Raw genomic sequence first — 18,432 nt, forward strand, 5'->3', positions numbered from 1 at the left:
TGAGCTGCCCAGACAACCTCTCCAGTACTTCCCCTACCTTTTATCCTAAGAAACATTCTCTTTATTCCTCTCATTCCTTTATTTCCCTCATCTGAACCTTTCCTGCTCAATTTTAGGCCCATTGCTTTGTGTTCCACGGATTACAAAGACACAAAGCAGGTTACCTCATCAGCTTTTTAATACCTTTTCTAGACAGTTGAAAACTTGCTATCATGCCTCCCTATGCTTCATTTTTGCAGAGAAAATGGTGACTGTTTACAGTTTCTGTAGTTTCTATCCTCTGTGTGACCTGGCATTATTTTTGCTCTTCCTTGGACTGTTTCCATTTTACTCATTCAAGAAGGATGCAAACCTGGACAGATTACTGCAACTGAATTTACCAAAGACTTACAGCAACAGAAGTACTTCAGGTTCTGATTCTGTTTACACGCCTCACAGTGCCATGACACTGACTACTGATGAGCATTTCCTGATTCACTACAGTTTCAGATTCTTCTCCGAAAAAAAAAAAGCCTACTTTAAAATAACTTTTCCTCCTTTATGTGTACAGTTGACATCCCTACTTGAGCAATGGCATTTGCACGTGTTCTGTATTTCATCCTGTATGTAGGTCATTTTGCCAATTGTGCAAAGTTATTTTAATTGACCTTCCTGCTTTTCTGCATTCTGTTCCTACCAGCTCCACAGCATACTGAAATTAAAAAACACACAATTAATGAGCATGCTGTCTTCATTCATCATCAGACTAGTGTAATAAACATTGAACAGAATTCTCATAGATGCTTGGCGCTATGTTTCCTATCATTTTAACAAAATCTTTGGTAAGTATTTGGTATATATCTAATTACAGCTCTGCAAGTCTCTTGTACTAATTTCATCTGGAGAATTTTCCTCTACTTACAGAAGTGTCACATTTGTGTGTAAAGTGCTACTGTACCAGGAACAGCAGTATCTACCAACTGCTTCTCCCACATCCACAGGGGACTGACCACTGTTTTAAAGAAATAAATTAGAAAGAGCTGGCATACTTTCTTCTTGACAAATTGATGTTTACTGCTACACATCCCTTTGTTCGTAGAATCATAGAACAGTTAGGGTTGGAAAGGACCTCAAGATCATACAGCTTCAACAGAGCTGCCATGGGCAGGGATACCTCACACTAAACCGTATCACCCAAGGCTCTGTCCAACCTGGCCTTGAACATTGCCAGGGATGGAGCATTCACAAACCTCCCTGGGCAATCCATTCCAGTACCTCACCACCCTGACAATAAAGAGCTTCTTCCTTATATCCAATCTAAACTTCTGCTGTTTAAGTTTCAAGCCGTTACCCCTTGTCCTATCACTACAGTCCCTAATGAAGAGTCCCTCCCCAGCATCCCTGTAGGCCCCATCCAGATCCTGGAAGACTGCTATGAGGTCTCCACGCAGCCTTCTCTTCTCCAGGCTGAACAGCCCCAACTTTCTCAGCCTATCTTCATACGGGAGGTGCTCCAGTCCCCTGATCATCCTCATGGCCCGCCTCTGGACTTGTTCTAACAGTTCCATGTCCTTTTATGTTGAGGACATCAGAACTGCACACAATACTCCAAGTGAGGTCTCACAAGTGCAGAGTAGAGGGGCAGGATCACCTCCTTCGACCTGCTGGTCACACTCCTTTTGATGCAGCCCAGGGTACGGTTGGCTTTCTGGGCTGCGAGCACACGCTGAAGCCAGCTCATGTTCAGTTTCTCATCGACCAACATCCCCAAGTCCTTCTCTGCAGGGCTGCTCTGAATCTCTTCCCTGCCCAGCCTGTAGCTGTGCCTGGGATTGCTCCGTCCCAGCTGTAGGACCTTGCACTTGGCATGGTTAAACTTCATGAGGTTGGCATCAGCCCACCTCACAAGTGTGTCAAGGTCCCTCTGAATGGCATTCCTTCCCTCCAGCGTATCAACCGAACCACACAGCTTGGTGTCATCAGCAAACTTGCTGAGGACGCACTCAATCCCACTGTCCATGTCACTGACAAAGATGTTGAACAAGATCGGTCCCAACACTGATCCCTGAGGGACACCACTCATTACTGGTCTCCAGGTGGACATTGAGCCACTGACCACAACTCTTTGTATGCAGCCATCCAGCCAGTTCTTTATCCACCGAGTGGTCCACCTATCAATTTGATGTGTCTCCAATTTAGAGACAAGGATGTAGTGTGGGACAGTGTCGAACACTTTGCACAGGTCCACGTAGATGACATGAACTGCTCTACCCTATCCATCAATTCCTTAGGCCCATCAGAGAAGGCCATGTTAGGTTATATTATTTGTTCCAGAATGGGTTTCTAAGATTAAAGCTGTATACTTTAAAATCCCAATATTAAGAGATGTTTGCTCTTTCCTATATGCCAGTAGCTCACTTCTGTGTAAGTTCTCCAATCACAATTGAGTGGTTCCAAAAATCTACTTCAGCAAGTTCTTCAACTTTCACAGAAAAAGTGCATTCAACACAGCAATTTCAAGGACAAACTTCTGAAAACATTCTACTTTGCTTTCTCCTCATCTGAAGTTGAGTTTAAGTGTGCAACTTGGTCCTAACAATAAAAGACACTGCTGTTTTATCTTTTTAGTGGCAGCTGATACCATGGGAAAGGACATTTAATTCCTGGACTTCTCAGTATCAACCATCAGTAGCATTCCTCCTCAGCAAGGTGGGGGCAGACCAATACTGTCTTTGGCCCCCCGCTTAACTAGAAGACTTCACATTAACAGACAGCTGTCTCGTGTTTGTAGCACCTCATCTACGCTTTAATCATTATTTAATTATATTCTCTCCTTTAAAGCTTCCTCTGTCCACTTACACTTATTTTAGTACTTGCATTCAGTGAAGATATTTTGATATTGATCACTTTATCCTCCTTTAGCCTGCCCTTTCTTGTATTTCAGTACTGAAGGCTTATACTCTCATTACCAGTATCAATTGCTTATAGAGAAGTTCAATAAGCATGGAGAATTAGTTTTGTGTTATTGTTCTATTACTATTGCTAGCATTAAGTTCTCACAATACCTATTGTCTTCTATCTTTGTTAACATGTTATTACAGACCTCATCAGTAGCAGCAAATTCTCACCCTATTGTCCTGGTTTCAGCTGGGATTGTTATTTTAATTCCTATTCGCTGGTGCAGTGCTGGATTTTGGCTTTAGTCTGAGAAAATGGCTGGTAACACCAAAGTTTTAGTTGTTACTTAGTAGCTCTTACCCTGATCAAGGACTTTTCAGTCTCTCATGTTCTGCCACTGAAGTGGTGCACAAGATGCCGGGAGGGAGGAAAGACAGGACCCAAACCAGCCAAAGGGGTATTCCATACTACAGCATGTATTGTCCAGTATTTAAACTGCAGGGAGTCACCCAGAAGGGCAGATCGTTGCTCAGGTCGGGCTATCCATCGGTAGGTGGTGAGCAATTGTATTGTGCATCACTGTTGATTTTTTAAATTTTTCTCTTTTTGTTTCCTTTTATCTTTTTTTGTCATTTCCCATTTCATTATTAGTAGCATTAGTGTTACATTATATCTTACTTTAATTATTAAAACCTGTTCTTATCTCAACTGACAGGTTTTACCTTTTTTCTGATTCTCCTCCCCATCCCACTGGGGGAGGAGGAGGGGTGAGTGAGAGGCTCTGTGGTAATTAGTCTCTGGGCTCAGATTAAACCACAATGCTTGTATCACCTGAACTTAAAGATCCCTTATCAACCTTAACAAATTCAATCACATCATACCTGGAAAACTGCAAACAGGGGCACTGCACAGATGTGGCAATCTACCTACTCCTACCACTCATAAACTAACAAAATTTATAGATTAATTTCTGTATCATTCACTGTAACAATTTAAACAATTGTTTAAAGTGCTGCAGTATAGTACAGTCCACAGTTTGCAACATTTGACAGAGCAAAAATTATTCTTTTGCTTTAACAGTGAATCTTGAAATTTTCCTTTTCAGTAACAGACACAGCAAGTTACTTTACCGGACAGTTGCGCAAAATACCCCTGAAACCAAACATTGATTACCAGAGCTTCCTTTCTGCATGTCTGGCACATCTTCACTCATAAAGTCTTCCTGAAGTTGTCTTCCATTTCTGCTTCCAGCACCTTCAACCTCATGGAGAGAGTCCCTTCTTGTCCTGCTATGCACAGGAATCCGGGCAACAGATCGGTATTCCCTCCAGCTGTCATAAGTACCATGGTGATCATCAGATACCCACTTCTTTATTTGGTCTCTCTGAGTATCATTTGACTTTGACTTTTGACTGTATATTGCATTTTTAATTGAATTTGGGCTACTGAAAACACTGCGTGGCCCTCGTCTGGGAATGCCCCCATAGTGACACGGTGTTCCCTTTTTTTTTTGCAGACCAGTATATGTTTTCTTCATATGGCCATTTCCACATTTGTCCATGAGGTCATGGTACTCTTTCTGTAATGAACTTCCTTTTAATTCTTCCTGATCTAAGATTTCCTGTTCCTGATTTTGTTTGGCAAAGAAAGGTTTTGCAGCATCTCCCATGGTTACTGCTGTTCAAATTCGTAATTCACACCTAGAAATAAAAAAGTTAAAAATTGTATTTCAAAATTAAGTGATAAAACACTGGTTATTTGTTATGAAAAAGTCAACAATCAAAGCCCTAGCTCTGTAATACCACGAGCAAAACAAGTCTTTGAGAAAAACAAAATTTTCTCCAATGAAAGGCAGTTCAAATCTCTGCTAAGTTCCTTCTCTTGAAATGTCTGATGTCTATGGCTGGTTTACTAAATACAGAGACAGCTAATGGCTTTTTTGGGCATAAAGGTCTAGATGCCTTTAGCACAGATGACTACTTTCGAAAGTCCATGTGACAGTCTCAGCTCAGCACAGCAAAGGTTTGAAAGAATGATCAAAGGAACTCTCTAGCATGTTGAATATGTAAGAATATAAGAGGCAGTAACGAGGGTGGCCTCAAAACCATTCCACATCATCTACATATTCCCCTCTCCCCACACCTGACACTGTTAACCTTGTTAAGAATGAAAATTGTTATCAGAGGAGATAGGTTGCTACTCAACTTCTACATGTCTATCAGGCAGATGTGACACAATGAATGAGAAACAATGCTACACTCCTAGTGTACTCTGCACATTTTACCCAAACCACCATTCTGAAGTCTCACACCACTCAGTATTAAGCACTCATATTTCATATTTTAGTATTCTTGAAAACACCTGGGCTACTGATTTGCTCCTCCTCCCCTCCCAACAGCTGGTCACATCCATGTTCCTTTTTGTAAAACATCTGCAGGCAGCTATTACTCCGTGTTTGCATAAACCCTTTGTGGATTGTGAAAGGGGGAGTTACCTGGAAAAGACATAGGCACACGCATAAGCAGGAGTGGTCACATCAACACTGAGTATTGTATGATTTAAATATAGCCACATACAACCAAACAAAAAAGGTCTGCTCTTTCAAAAGACATGCACATGATTATGGACATAGAAAAAGCTGAAGAGCACTTACAAGAAGTGCTGAAACATCAGGAAATGTCCTGTTGCCTTTAATATGGGAGCAGGGTACCCAATTTTCTTAAATATTTTCTAAGTTTCGCCGACCCCAAAGGCACCCTTAGGCATCTCCATGTCTGCTTTCTGTAGGCTTAAGGCTTTCAGTGTCTATCCCCTCTTAAGCAGTAGAGGTTTATTTTTTTTTCTCTCAAGCAAGTGACAAAACAAATAGGATTCCTATCCTAATGACCCGGATTCACAGCATATTACACACAGCTGCAGAGGTGCAGCTATTCCAGGCAGGATCTGAAAGAAAGGTTTCAGCTACACAAAATGAATTTGCTTCATATCTGAGGAGAGACTGCTGTCACACGTGAATTTCAGAGTGACCTGAAACCAGCCTGTTTTAGTCATTTCCAAAAGCAACGCCCACACCCAGCCACCAGCCGGGATGACGACACACTGCTGGCCCTGGCAGGGAGCTACGAGTCCCAAGTTCACGGTCGCCTCTGGCTCCCAACCACGAAGATAGGAGCTGGCCAGGAGCTAGACGGGGGCTACACTGGAGTGGAGTGCCCCAAGGAGTCACAACCACGCCGCTACGGGACCGCACGGCTCCATGCGGGGCCAGACGCAGAAGGCACCACCAGCCAAGTTGTCAGAGTCCCTGACGGTGGTGCACGACACCGGCCTCCATCACCACAACGCAGGAAACACGTTCCGTGTGCCGGGGCTCCCCTGCTCGCACGCCGCGGCTCCCTGCCGCATCCCTCCCGTCCTCCCCTCGGCTGACGAAGACCCCCAGACTTCTCCTGCGCTCCTCACCCCGTACAACTCGAGGCTCTGGGAAAGGCGTAGAGAAGGCGAGGGGGCGACTGGAGCAGGACAGTGGCGGCGCGTGTGGTGCAGCAACCTCCTCCCCGGGTCAGCCCTGCCCTGTACTGCCGCCTCAACTGGGCGGCCCAGGCTCAGCCGGGGAGCGCAGGAACGGCCCGCAGCCAGGGCAGGTGTTGCCCGGCCGCCACGCACCAAGGGAGAAACACTCACCGGCCTTAGACGGCACAGCCGCTACCGCCGCTCCGCCATTGCACCCCGGCGGAAACGACATCGACTCCCCAACGCGCCCCAGCCGCCCTGGTCTTCCGGCAGTGGTGCCCCGCCCCGCCGCCCACGGGGGCGTGCCATGACTGTAGGGGCAGGCCCGAGGGATCGGCGTAAGGGTTGTTTTCTAGCAGTGGCGGCCGTGCGGAGGCTTGTGGGTGAGCAGCGAAGTTCCGGTGGTGACGGGCGCCTGGTCCGTACAGGTGCAGTCGTTTGCTGATCAGTTGGGGAGCTGAGGGCATCACTACCCCGCTGGATACCAAACCCAACCCCATATATCCCGCGCCTCAACAAAATCATAGAATCATAGAATAGTTAGGGTTGGAAAGCACCTTAAGATCATATAGCTTCAACAGAGCTGCCATGGGCAGGGATACCTCACACTAAACCGTATCACCCAAGGCTCTGTCCAACCTGGCCTTGAACATTGCCAGGGATGGAGCATTCACAAACCTCCCTGGGCAATCCATTCCAGTACCTCACCACCCTGACAATAAAGAGCTTCTTCCTTATATCCAATCTAAACTTCTGCTGTTTAAGTTTCAAGCCGTTACCCCTTGTCCTATCACTACAGTCCCTAATGAAGAGTCCCTCCCCAGCATCCCTGTAGGCCCCATCCAGATCCTGGAAGGCTGCTATGAGGTCTCCACGCAGCCTTCTCTTCTCCAGGCTGAACAGCCCCAACTTTCTTAGCCTATCTTCATACGGGAGGTGCTCCAGTCCCCTGATCATCCTCGTGGCCCTCCTCTGGACTTGTTCCAACAGTTCCATGTCCTTTTTATGTTGAGGACACCAGAACTGCACACAATACTCCAAGTGAGGTCTCACAAGTGCAGAGTAGAGGGGCAGGATCACCTCCTTCGACCTGCTGGTCACACTCCTTTTGATGCAGCCCAGGGTACGGTTGGCTTTCTGGGCTGTGAGCACACACTGAAGCCAGCTCATGTTCAGTTTCTTATCGATCAAAACCCCCAAGTCCTTCTCCGCAGGCTGCTCTGAATCTCTTCCCTGCCCAGCCTGTAGCTGTGCCTGGGATTGCTCCGTCCCAGCTGTAGGACCTTGCAATTGGCATGGTTAAACTTCATGAGGTTGGCATCAGCCCACCTCACAAGTGTGTCAAGGTCCCTCTGAATGGCATTCCTTCCCTCCAGCATATCAACTGAACCACACAGCTTGGTGTCATCAGCAAACTTGCTGAGGACGCACTCAATCCCACTGTCCATACCAACAAAGATGTTGAACAAGATCGGTCCCAACACCAATTCCTGAGGGACACCACTCGTTACTGGTCTCCAGGTGGACATTGAGCCACTGACCACAACTCTTTGTATGCAGCCATCCAGCCAGTTCTTTATCCACCGAGTGGTCCACCTATCAAATTGATGACACTCCAATTTAGAGACAAGGATGTCATGTGGGACAGTGTCGAACGCTTTGCACAGGTCCACGTAGATGACGTCAACTGCTCCACCCCTGTCCCTCATTTCTGTAGCCCCATCACAAAAGGTCACCAAATTGGTCAGGCAGGATTTCCCCATAGTGAAGCCATGCTGGCTGTCACCAAGCACCTGGTTGTTTTTCATGTGCCTTAGCATGCCTTCCAGGAGAATCTGCTCCCAGATTTTGCCAGGCACAGAGGTGAGACTGACTGGTCTGTAATTCCCCGTGTCATCCATTTTCCCCTTCTTGAAAATGGGGGTTATATTTCCCTTTTTCCAGTCGTCAGGAACTTCACCTGACTGCCATGATTTTTCAAATGTGATGGCCAGTGGCTTTGCAACTTCATTCGCCAGCTCCTTCAGGACCCGCGGATGGATTTTATCAGGTCCCATGGACTTGTGTACATTCAGGTTCTTAAGATGGTCTCGAACCAGATCGTCTTGTACAGTGGGCCCAAGGTCTAGATTGCCACAGTCCCTGCGTCCGCCTTCCAAGACTCGGGTGCTGTGGTCAGAGCCTTTGCCAGTGAAGACTGAGGCAAAGAAGCCATTCAGAACCTCAGCCTTCTCCAAGTCTTGTGTAGCCAGTTCTCCTGAAAGCTTCCAGAGGGGGCCTACATTGTCCCTAGTCTGTTTTTTAGCTGCTACATACCTATAAAATCCCTTACTGTTATCTTTAACATCCCTTGCCAAGTTTAGCTCCAATTGGGCCTCAGCTTTGCTAACCTGGTCCCTAACCTCCCAGACAACATCCCTGTATTCATCCCAGGCCACCTGTTCTTGCTTCCACCTTTTATAAGCCTCTTTTTTTCCTGTGAATTTTTCTCAGCAGCTCCTTATCCATCCAAGGAGGTCTCCTGGCCCTCCTGCTGCACTTCCTTCTAGTTGGGATGCAACACTCCTGAGCTTGTAGCAGGTGATCCTTGAATACTAACCAAGAGTCTTGGGCCCCCCTCCCCTCTAGGGCTATATCCCTTCTAGTTCCCTTATCAGTAAATTACCCTTCTTACCTAATTAGGTGACCTGTGTGTAAAGGTTGCTTGCACTTGCTTAGCAATTTCTTCTTCTTTCTGCATGCCCTCTTCATCACCCCCTTACTGACTAGTTCAGGAGGGTCATTTCCAGATTCTTTTCTGCTTTCATATTTATGGAAAAAGGTGCTCTTAACCTACCTTATGAGATGGACCTCATGGAAATTCTGCCCGTGCTAATCCAGACTTCTTAGCAAAATATGTGCAAGTATACAGATTCTGAAGGGATATATGTAGCAGAGACTTTACAAAATTACTTATGGTACTTTTCAAAGACAGGACATGATAGCTTTATAGCTTAGTGCTTTGCATCAGCACTTGGAAGTTACCTTTTGCCTTCTATATGACCCCTTCAAAATAAGAAATAACTCTGGGCAAGACATTCCTGGGAGAGGTCCTGGTATGGGAGGATAACTTAATTTACCAAAACCACTTTATGAGCAGATGTGGCTGGAGGAGACAAACACAGAGCCTTGTCTTGCCTCCTTCTTCCATAAAGTTGTTTGAGTGGCTGCAGGTCAAGTCATAGTGACTGCAGTGGGTCAGACAGTGTCTAGTCTTACATCTTAGGGTCTGGTGTCACTAGTACACGCATGCAAGACTCTCTCAAGTTCCTGTAATTTTTTTTAACTAAAATTCCTGTTGTCTTTATGAAACTAATACAAGAGAAAGTAAGCTAAAAGGGTCATATGTCCTTAATACACATGATACTTGGAAGACTCAAACATTTATTAGCTGAGATTTTGTTCTAAATAGGTAGCTTCAAGATATAATTAGTCAGCTTTTGTGAGAAAAAGTAAACTTAGCATATTGAATACAAACATACTGAAATGGGAGAGTGAATTAGCAAATCTTGCTAAATTTACCTGGAATTAGAGAAAACAAGAGGGAGAGATTGAAAAATATTAAAAGAGTCCACCTCACTAATGTAGGATGAGCCAGATACATATAAATGATAAGACTGAACACAAAAAATAAATCACAGTATTGGGCATCACAGAATAATTTATTTTGGGTTTTAGGAGATGTAATCTTGGCATTTCTGTGCGCTGATCTTGAATCTGGCACAGACTTTTTGCTCCAGCTTACAGCAATTAATTGGATTCCCAGTGTCTCTGTACCTACATTTACTTAGCTCTAACAAGTATTTGGTATGTCTTTTAAATATTTTTTGTTTTGTATTGTGCAACAGATATTCTTTTCCTTTATGAAAACTTGCCCACCAAGACAAAAAAAAAAAAAGAGATTGTGGTTTTCTGTGGATTTTTTTGGAGACCAGGCTAATCTGCAATCAGAAACCTGCCATACTGGTACTGATGGGGATGGGATTGCCCAGGTATAGGATTGGTAGGAAGCAGAAGTGGAGTGCCTGTTTTGATTGTGACTCAGCCATCTCCTGGATCCTCACCCCATAACTGCTGTGTTTGTCACCTCAGCATGTCACTAGTGTAACACTCCAGCTTGAAAAGCTGCTAAGAAGTTTTGAAAATGCTGTTGCTTGTCTGCAGCAGTGGAAGATTACATCACTTGCAGATAACTTAGGAAGTCTGTCCGCCAGATATTTGTGATGAAATTTTCCTGAAGATGGTGTAGTTGACCCACTTATACCTGAAAAGATCTTGCCCAGTGTTGTGTCCCCTCCCATGCTTTTTGTGAGCCTTGAGTCTGCTCAGTGGTGGGGTGAGGAGCAGAAAAGCCCTTGAGTCTGTGTAAGCATAGCTCAGCAATAATGAAAACATTCTTGTTTTGTATACACCTTTTTCAGCACAAATCCAAAACATAGCCCCATACGAGCTATTGTGAAGAAATTTAGTTATATCCCAGCCAAAGCCAGCACATTTACATACCTTATTCCACACCATTTACATCATGTTCAGGTCCTACATTCTCCTCTTTAACCACCCCGTTCCCCATAAAATGTCTGTGAAATGTTCATAAATATCCACAAAATGTTCATTGACTTCATTTGATCTAGGACTTTGGTCTTCACCTGTTACGGTTTTCAGTCAGGCAGGAGAGGTGGTGTGTTGTGCAGAGTTACTGGGCGCTAGAACTAGCTCAAGTTAGGTCACTGCTGTACTAGCACTGATTCTTGTGAAGTTCTTCCTTTTTTCGTTCATGTGGTTTGTGCTGTAGTACTTTCAGTAACATGTTACTCAAATCACAGATTACGACAATGTATATCCATTACATTCTCCAGCCCTGGTTCCTTTGGAGTAGGGTGTAGCATTGCAATAAATTCCTCCTCTTGCCTCTATTTTGCCTAGTTGTGGGAGTTCCTGCTATAATACAGCATAATGTAACACTGCTATCATACAACTTAAATCATAGATTATTTTAATCCAAGTTTGAATCACACTGGAATTCCCCATTTCTCTGCGTTACCTATGTAGTGCACCCAGGTCCTTGAGCAAAAACAAGCTCATGAACAGGTTTACCCTTTTCTGAAGAAGAAATAACCCACGCTGTTTTTTTCCACCGATTTCCTTTTATGTACTATGGGGATGTACTACTGGGATCTTAGTGCACAGTGCACAGTGTTTTTGATTGGGGAGGGTCAGGTCAACTGGCAGATCCTCTAGTGTTAACTAGCCAAGTGGCTTTGGTAAGTGTGTATCGCAATGTTTGGAAGTCCCACCATCCATTGCTCTCAGTTTAGTTTTTAACAGCTCATTGTACTATTCAATTTTCCCAGAGGCTGGTTCATGGTAGGGGATGTGATATACCCACTCAATGCCATGTTCTTTGGCTGAAGAGTCTATAGGGTTGTTCTGGAAATGAGTTTCATTGTCTGACTCGGTTCTTTCTGGGGAGCTGTGTTGCCATAAGACTTGTTTCTCAAGGCCATGGTAGTGTTTCGGTCAGCGATGTGGGGCACAGTGTACATTTGCAGCTAACTGGTGATTGCTTCTACCATTGTAAGCACAGTGCTTGCTATGGTTTGTTCATGGTAATGTGATATAATCTATATGCCAGGCTTCCCCATATTGATATTTCAGCCACCATCCCCTTTACCAAAATGGCTTTGAACACTTGGCTTGTTTGCTTATGGCCCACCTTTCACACTCATCAATAACCTGTGCAGTGGCCGCAATAGTCAAGTTCACACCTCAATCATGAGTCCATTTATATGTTGCATCTCTTTCTAGATGTCCTGATGTGTCATGAGCCCATTGAGCTATACATAGCTCACCCTTTGTTCCCAGCCCAGATCCACCTGATCCACTTCAATTCTAGCAGCCTGGTCCACTTGCTCATTGTTTCAATGCTCTTCAGCGGCCTGACTCTTATGTATGTCAGCATACATACATATGTGACATACTTTTACAACCATCTTCTCCACCCAAGCAGCAATACTTTGCCACAATTCAACAGCCCAGATGGGCTTATCTCTGCTTTGCGAGTTGGTCTACTTCCACAGTTGCAACCACCCCTGCTGGGTGTTTGCCACCATCTGTGAATCAGTATACAGATAAAGTATTGTCTGTTTTTCTTGTTCAGCAGTATCTAAAGGCAGCACATTAGTTTTCATTTCCTGACTTGATTCACCTTTTCCTTCAGCAGTTTCTGTGACTTTTTGTGTAGAACTCCACACAGCAGCTTTCCATCTTTGATGTTTTCCCACAATACGACAGGATCCATCTGTAAACAGCTCATATTGCTTATCATTTTCTGGTGATTTATTATACAGTGGGACCTCCAGGGAGCACAAGTCACCTCCTCTGGTGACACTCTAAAATTGGGCCCTCTGTCTAGTCCACAACCAATTCCAGGCTTCCCAGGCAGTCAAGGTTTCTCACTCAAGTCCATTGCATTATCAGTGCAACACACTTACTCCAAGTTTCGACATCAGTTGCATGACATGTAGAGGGGACCCGCCCTTTGAATATCCAGCTGAGCACAGACAAGTAAGGCGCCAAAAACAGCTGAGCTTCAGCACCAGCTGTTTCTGAAGTGGATCGTATTCTTTCACATGCTGCTAATGTTTCTTTTTCAGTGTTATGGCTTTCAGATCCTCTATATCTCCAGTTCCAAAACGCTAGAGGTCAACCTTGAGTCTCTCCATGCGCTTTCTGCCAGAGGCTGCGGGTGGAGAAGTTGTGCCTGCGTGAGGTGTAAAGCACGTTTTTCATATCTTGTCCTGTGCAGACCAGCGGAAGTGCTACTGCACGAGCTATCTCCCATTTAATTTGTTCAAAGGCTTGTTGCTGCTCAAGGCCCCATTCAAAGTTATTCTGGGTCTCTCAGTAGAGACTGTTTATGGCCAGACTGTAACCATGAATACACATTCTCCAAAACCCCACAATACCTAAGAAAGCTTGTGTTTCTTTCTTGTTAGTTGGTGGAGACATCGCTGTTATGTTATTATACATCCACTGGGAGGTGCCAGTGCCCATCTTGCTATTTTATTCATAAAACCTGGATCTCCTACGAAGGTCCTTTGACCTTACTTTGTTCTATAGCAAAATCAGCTTTCAAAAGAATCTGGATTATTTTTCTCCCCTTCTTAAACATCACCTTTGCTATGTTGCCCCACACAATGATATCATCAGTATACTGCAGATTTTTCTGGAGCTTCACCTTGTTCTGGTGCAGTTTATATCAATCCATGGTAAATGGTAGGGTTGTGTTTCTATCCCTGGAGCAGCCAATTTCAGGTGTATTGGATACCTCATCACGTCAAAGCATAGTGTGGCCTGCACTCTGCTGCCAAGGGGATCAAGAAAAACACTTTGTTTCAGCGATATCAATGGTTGCATACAATTTTTTACTCCATATTAAAGTTCTAAGGTGTCTGTTAACTCAGTGTGTAACTTGGTGTGACTTTGTTCAGGTCACAATAGTCCACTGTTATTTCCACTCTCCTTTAGATTTTTGCGCTGGTGATGTGGGACTATTAAAGGATGAGTGGGTCTTGCTGATCGCTCTCTGACTATAAGCTGGATCTGCTTATAGATGGGTATAATGGATTCTTGGTTGGTGTAATATTGCCACCAGTGTACTGTCATGGTAGCAATTGGCACCTGCTGTTCTTTAATCTACAGCAGCTCCACAACAGAAGGATCTTTGAGAGACTAGGAAAGTTAGACAGGTGCTCAATTTTCTCTGTGCTCAAGGCAGCAATACCAAAAGCTCACCAGCACCCTTTTGGGTCCTTGAAGTACCCTCTCCTGAGGAAATCTATGCCAAGGACACATGGAGCCTCTGCACTAGCCACAGTAGGATGCTTCTACTACTTGTTTCCAGTTAGGCTTACCTTAGGCTCCAACATAGACAGTTGGCTTTCTGGGCTGTGAGTGTTCACTGAAGCCAGCTCATGTTGAGTTTCTTGTCAGTCAACACCCCCAAGTCCTTCTCAGGGCTGCTCCTAGTCCATTCTCCACCCAGCCTGTGGCTGCGCCTGGGATTGCCCTGATCCAGGTGCAGGACCTTGCACTTTGCATTGTTTAGCTTCATGAGGTTTGCACAGGCCCATCTCCCAAGTGTGTCAAGGTCTCTCTGGATGACATCCCTTCCCTCCAGCATGTTGACTACATCACACAGCTTGGTGTCATTGGCTCCTAAAGGGAGCCTACAAGAAAACTGGGGAGGGACTTTTTACAAGGGCATGTAGTGACAGGACAAGGGGGAATGGCTTTAAACAGAAAGAGAGGAAATACAGATTAGATATTAGGAAGAATTCTGTACTGTGAGGCTGGTGAGGCCCTGGCAGAGGTTGTGCAGAGAAGCTGTGGCTGCCCCACCCCTGGCAGTGTTCATGGCCGGGTTGGATGTTCTTTAAACAGCCTGGTCTAATGGAAGGCGTCTCTCCTATGGCAGAGGGGTTGGAAACAGATGATGTCTAAGGTCCCTTAGAACCCAAACCATTCTGTGATTCTGTGATCCTATGTCCTAGAAAAAAAAATAATAAAAAACAACAAACCAAAACAAGCCACAAAACCGCTGCTGGCCACAAACTCCATGCATTTCAGCTTGGTTTCTGTTCACTAGATGGCAGCAGATTCAAAAGAATTGTGGAGAAACTAGCGCTCAGAGTTTACCATGAAAACAGGGTTTTTAAAGACGTGCTTATGTAGTGAAATAAAGGTACGTTATTAAAATATGATTAAAAATTAAACTGTTCTGGGTAAAGACAACGGGCAGCGATGGCAGCACAACCTTCATCTCGGCCTGGCAAGTAGAATCTTCTGCCACAGTGCTTTGCCTGCCCTCCCAGGCTGGGATTTCTGCAATTCCCCAGGCTCACTACATTAAAGCTAGCATGCCTGTGCCTCCCTGTGCCACATCCAAGTACTCATTCCCTGTGTCAATAGGATCTAAGAGAATATTGTAGAGTAGGTTCCCATTCTGTGGAAGACTTTTTTATTGTAATGTATTTTCACCTGAGTAATGTATTTTCACGACTTCTTTGCCGTGAAGCACAAGGACAGTGAAAGAAAGGCAAGTAAAATAATATTTAGCTAAATAAAGGCAAGTAAAATAATACTTAGCTAAATATCAGCATTATCTTAAGAAGCTATAGATGACCACCGTATCTCATCTTTTCTTGAGAATGGATTCAGTTGCCTCAGGTAATACAACAAGCCTATATGTATTATAACATTGATAACGTGAGAAATAAGGCGACTCAGAAGAAATTCATAAATGGAAAGGGTAACACCTGCTGGCACAGATGAACTTAGAAGAGGTGTCTGTCCATGTACGTAGAACTGTAAAAAGCTGAGTTTGGAAGGGATCACGTAGTCTACCTGCCTTTCTCAAGCAGAGCCACCTAGAGCAAGTTACCCAGAACCATGTCCAGTTAGGTTTTGAGTATCTCAAAAGATGGAGGTGCTGCAGTCTTTCTGGGAAACCTATGCTGGACTTTGACCACCTTCACAGTAAAAAAAGCATTTTTTTGTGTTAAGATGGAATTTAATGTGTTTCAATTTGTGCTCATTGTCACTTGTCCTGTCAGTGGACACTGCTGAAGATAGCCTGAATCTGTCTTCTCTACCCTCTCCCATCAGAAATTTATACACACTGATGAGATCACCTTGAGCCTTCTCTTCTCCAGCTGAACAGTCCTAGCTCTCTTACCCGCTTCTTGTATGAAAGATGCTGCAGTCTCTTCATCATCTTTGTGGCCATTCATAGGACTCGCTCCACTATGCCCATGCCTTTTTGATTTTGGGAAACTCAGAGCTGGGCCTAGCACTACACATATCTCACCAGAGCTGAGTAGAGGGGAAGGATCACCTCCCTCTACCTGCTGGCAATGTTTTTCCCAGGAAGCTGCTCACCTTCTTTGACACAAGGGCACACTGTTGACCCATAATCAGTTAGGTGAGCACCAGGCCCCCAGGCCCTTTTCTGCAGAGCTGCTTTTCAGCTGTTTCAGCATCCACCACGTACTTGCGCCTGGGGTTGTACCTCCCTATGGGTAGGACTTTGCACCTCCATTTGTTGAACTTCATGAAGTCCCTCTGGGCCAATTCCTCCAGCCTGTGCAGCACCCTCTGGCATATCAGCCTCTCCTCCTGGTTTTGTACTGTCCGCAGACTTGGAGAGGGTGCACTCTGTACCTAAGGCCCATGTCATTCATGACAATGTTGAACAGTAGTGGCCCCAGCACCAACCCTTGGTGCACACCACTAGGAACTGGCTTCCAACTGGACTTTGTGCCACTGATCACAAGCTGAAAGCTAGAAGGTGAGGGAGAGCTGTGCAAGCAAATCCTGCTAGCAGAAACTTACATGGCAAACCTGTGCACAATATAAATGGCAGAACTGTTTGTATGCTGGCACAGCCTGTAGTCATTCCTCACATGAACTAAATAATACTGGCAAGGGAACTTTCTAATATGTAGGACTGCGTATACAACAAGGCTTTTGCTAGCGTAAGCTGAATGTGTGATTTTCCATGGCACTGTAAAGTGTAAACTAGGCTTAATGTGTGAAGGGGTAATGAAGCCTTGTTGTGACACCGTCTCATGCAAACATTCCAGGATATGTGCTCACCCCATAAAACAGATGTCTCGTACTCTCAGAGCAACCAGGGGATTTTGACAAGATTGCTGATGATACGGAAAATATTAAGCAATAATCCCTTCCATCAACCTAATTCCCAGGTCCTCAGCTAGCTAAAAATGTTGTAAGTCTTTTATTATAGTGGGTAGTTTTACACCCCCCACATTTTTTTGAGTTCCCAGGTTAACAGATTTTTTTGAACATTACAATAAATTAGAGGTACAGAGCATGACAAGTTACTCATTGTGAGGATTTCTTGTTGTAAAAAGTATATAGATAGTATTAAATTCCCTAATTTACTGTTTATAAGATACACTACTTTGTAGAAAGAATTAAATTAAATAGTTTCATTAAATACAGCTTATATACATGCAGGTAGATGTAGATACATGTGCATACGTGAATGTGTAAATTTGAGGGGTCATACACTCAGTTCATTTGCACTGATGTGTTTCTATTGACTTGAAAATCAGAAAATAACCACAATTCAGGAAACAATGTGGACTGAAGATCGTCTTACACCAGGATTTTCTCAAGATGATTGCCGATAACAACTGGGCTGTCAAGTTCAAAATTGTGCATTCTGTGTAGTCAGAAGTGCTGATCTTCCTCTAATTCAGTTCCTCCTGCATTCAGTGGCAGTACTTAGAATCTCTAGAAATGAGGCTAGCTATGTAAGAGCCACGTGTTATCTGGTATTTAAACTGGAAATGTTTACTTCCATTTTAAAGTTAAATCTATGGTTGTGCTTTTGTACTATATAACATATAGGTTATAAGTGAGAAGCTACAAGCAGATGAAGGGGAATAAGTCTTTGTAATATTGTTCATTTTGGGAGGTATTTCCCATGTTACTCCTCCAAAACCCATTTTTTTTTAGGAGTACTAACAATGTACAGTTACCCAGTAAGACAAGACCCAAAGTATTATTCAGCTGTGAGTGGTATCCTGTGGGTCATGAGGCAGTATGTTGTAGGTGCAGGTGAACAGAGCTATAATGGAGGTAGTCCCCGTAGGGCACAAGCAAAGACCTTTGCTTTGCCCTGTGGCACCAACCCCTGAGGTGGGACAGCATGTCCTCTGTGCCGTTGCAGCTGTAGCTCCTCTCTCTGACCACTGTGGATAAACAAGGAAGGACGAGCTTTCTGCTGCACATTGGAGGTTGGATGCTGGAAGTCTTGTTCATTCCTGAAGAGCATATGGAGGGCTTTTAGCTGTCCACTGGGAACAGGCACAGCCACTCTGCTAATGCTTTTAGATACCTGGAAATGTAATGTAAATACCCAAATTCCCCAAATCTCCCCTGGAAATATTTCAGGGTGTAAAAGAGAGCATAGCT

At 44.4% G+C, this 18,432-nt stretch overlaps 1 protein-coding gene across 3 annotated transcripts in view; it reads right to left on the reverse strand.

Annotated features, from left to right (window-relative positions):
* Window positions 1-6,645, reverse strand: part of TUT7 (terminal uridylyl transferase 7) — a 33,811-nt gene extending 27,166 nt beyond the window's left edge. The window contains exons 1-3 of one of the 3 annotated variants that reach the window (XM_031054126.2): window positions 6,562-6,645; window positions 5,239-5,371; window positions 4,051-4,577 (exon numbers count right to left, since the gene is read on the reverse strand). In XM_031054126.2, coding sequence (XP_030909986.2) covers window positions 4,051-4,546 — 496 coding nt within the window. In that variant the 5' untranslated portion in view covers window positions 4,547-4,577; window positions 5,239-5,371; window positions 6,562-6,645. Of the gene's footprint in view, window positions 1-4,050; window positions 4,578-5,238; window positions 5,372-6,339; window positions 6,460-6,561 lie in introns of those variants that run through there. The other 2 variants (XM_031054127.2, XM_005154927.3) reach the window with 2 other exon arrangements.
* Between the last annotated feature and the right edge of the window lie 11,787 nt (window positions 6,646-18,432).

The sequence above is a fragment of the Melopsittacus undulatus genome, chromosome Z, assembly GCF_012275295.1.
Source record: "Melopsittacus undulatus isolate bMelUnd1 chromosome Z, bMelUnd1.mat.Z, whole genome shotgun sequence".
NCBI classification, from domain to species: Eukaryota; Metazoa; Chordata; class Aves; order Psittaciformes; family Psittaculidae; genus Melopsittacus; species Melopsittacus undulatus.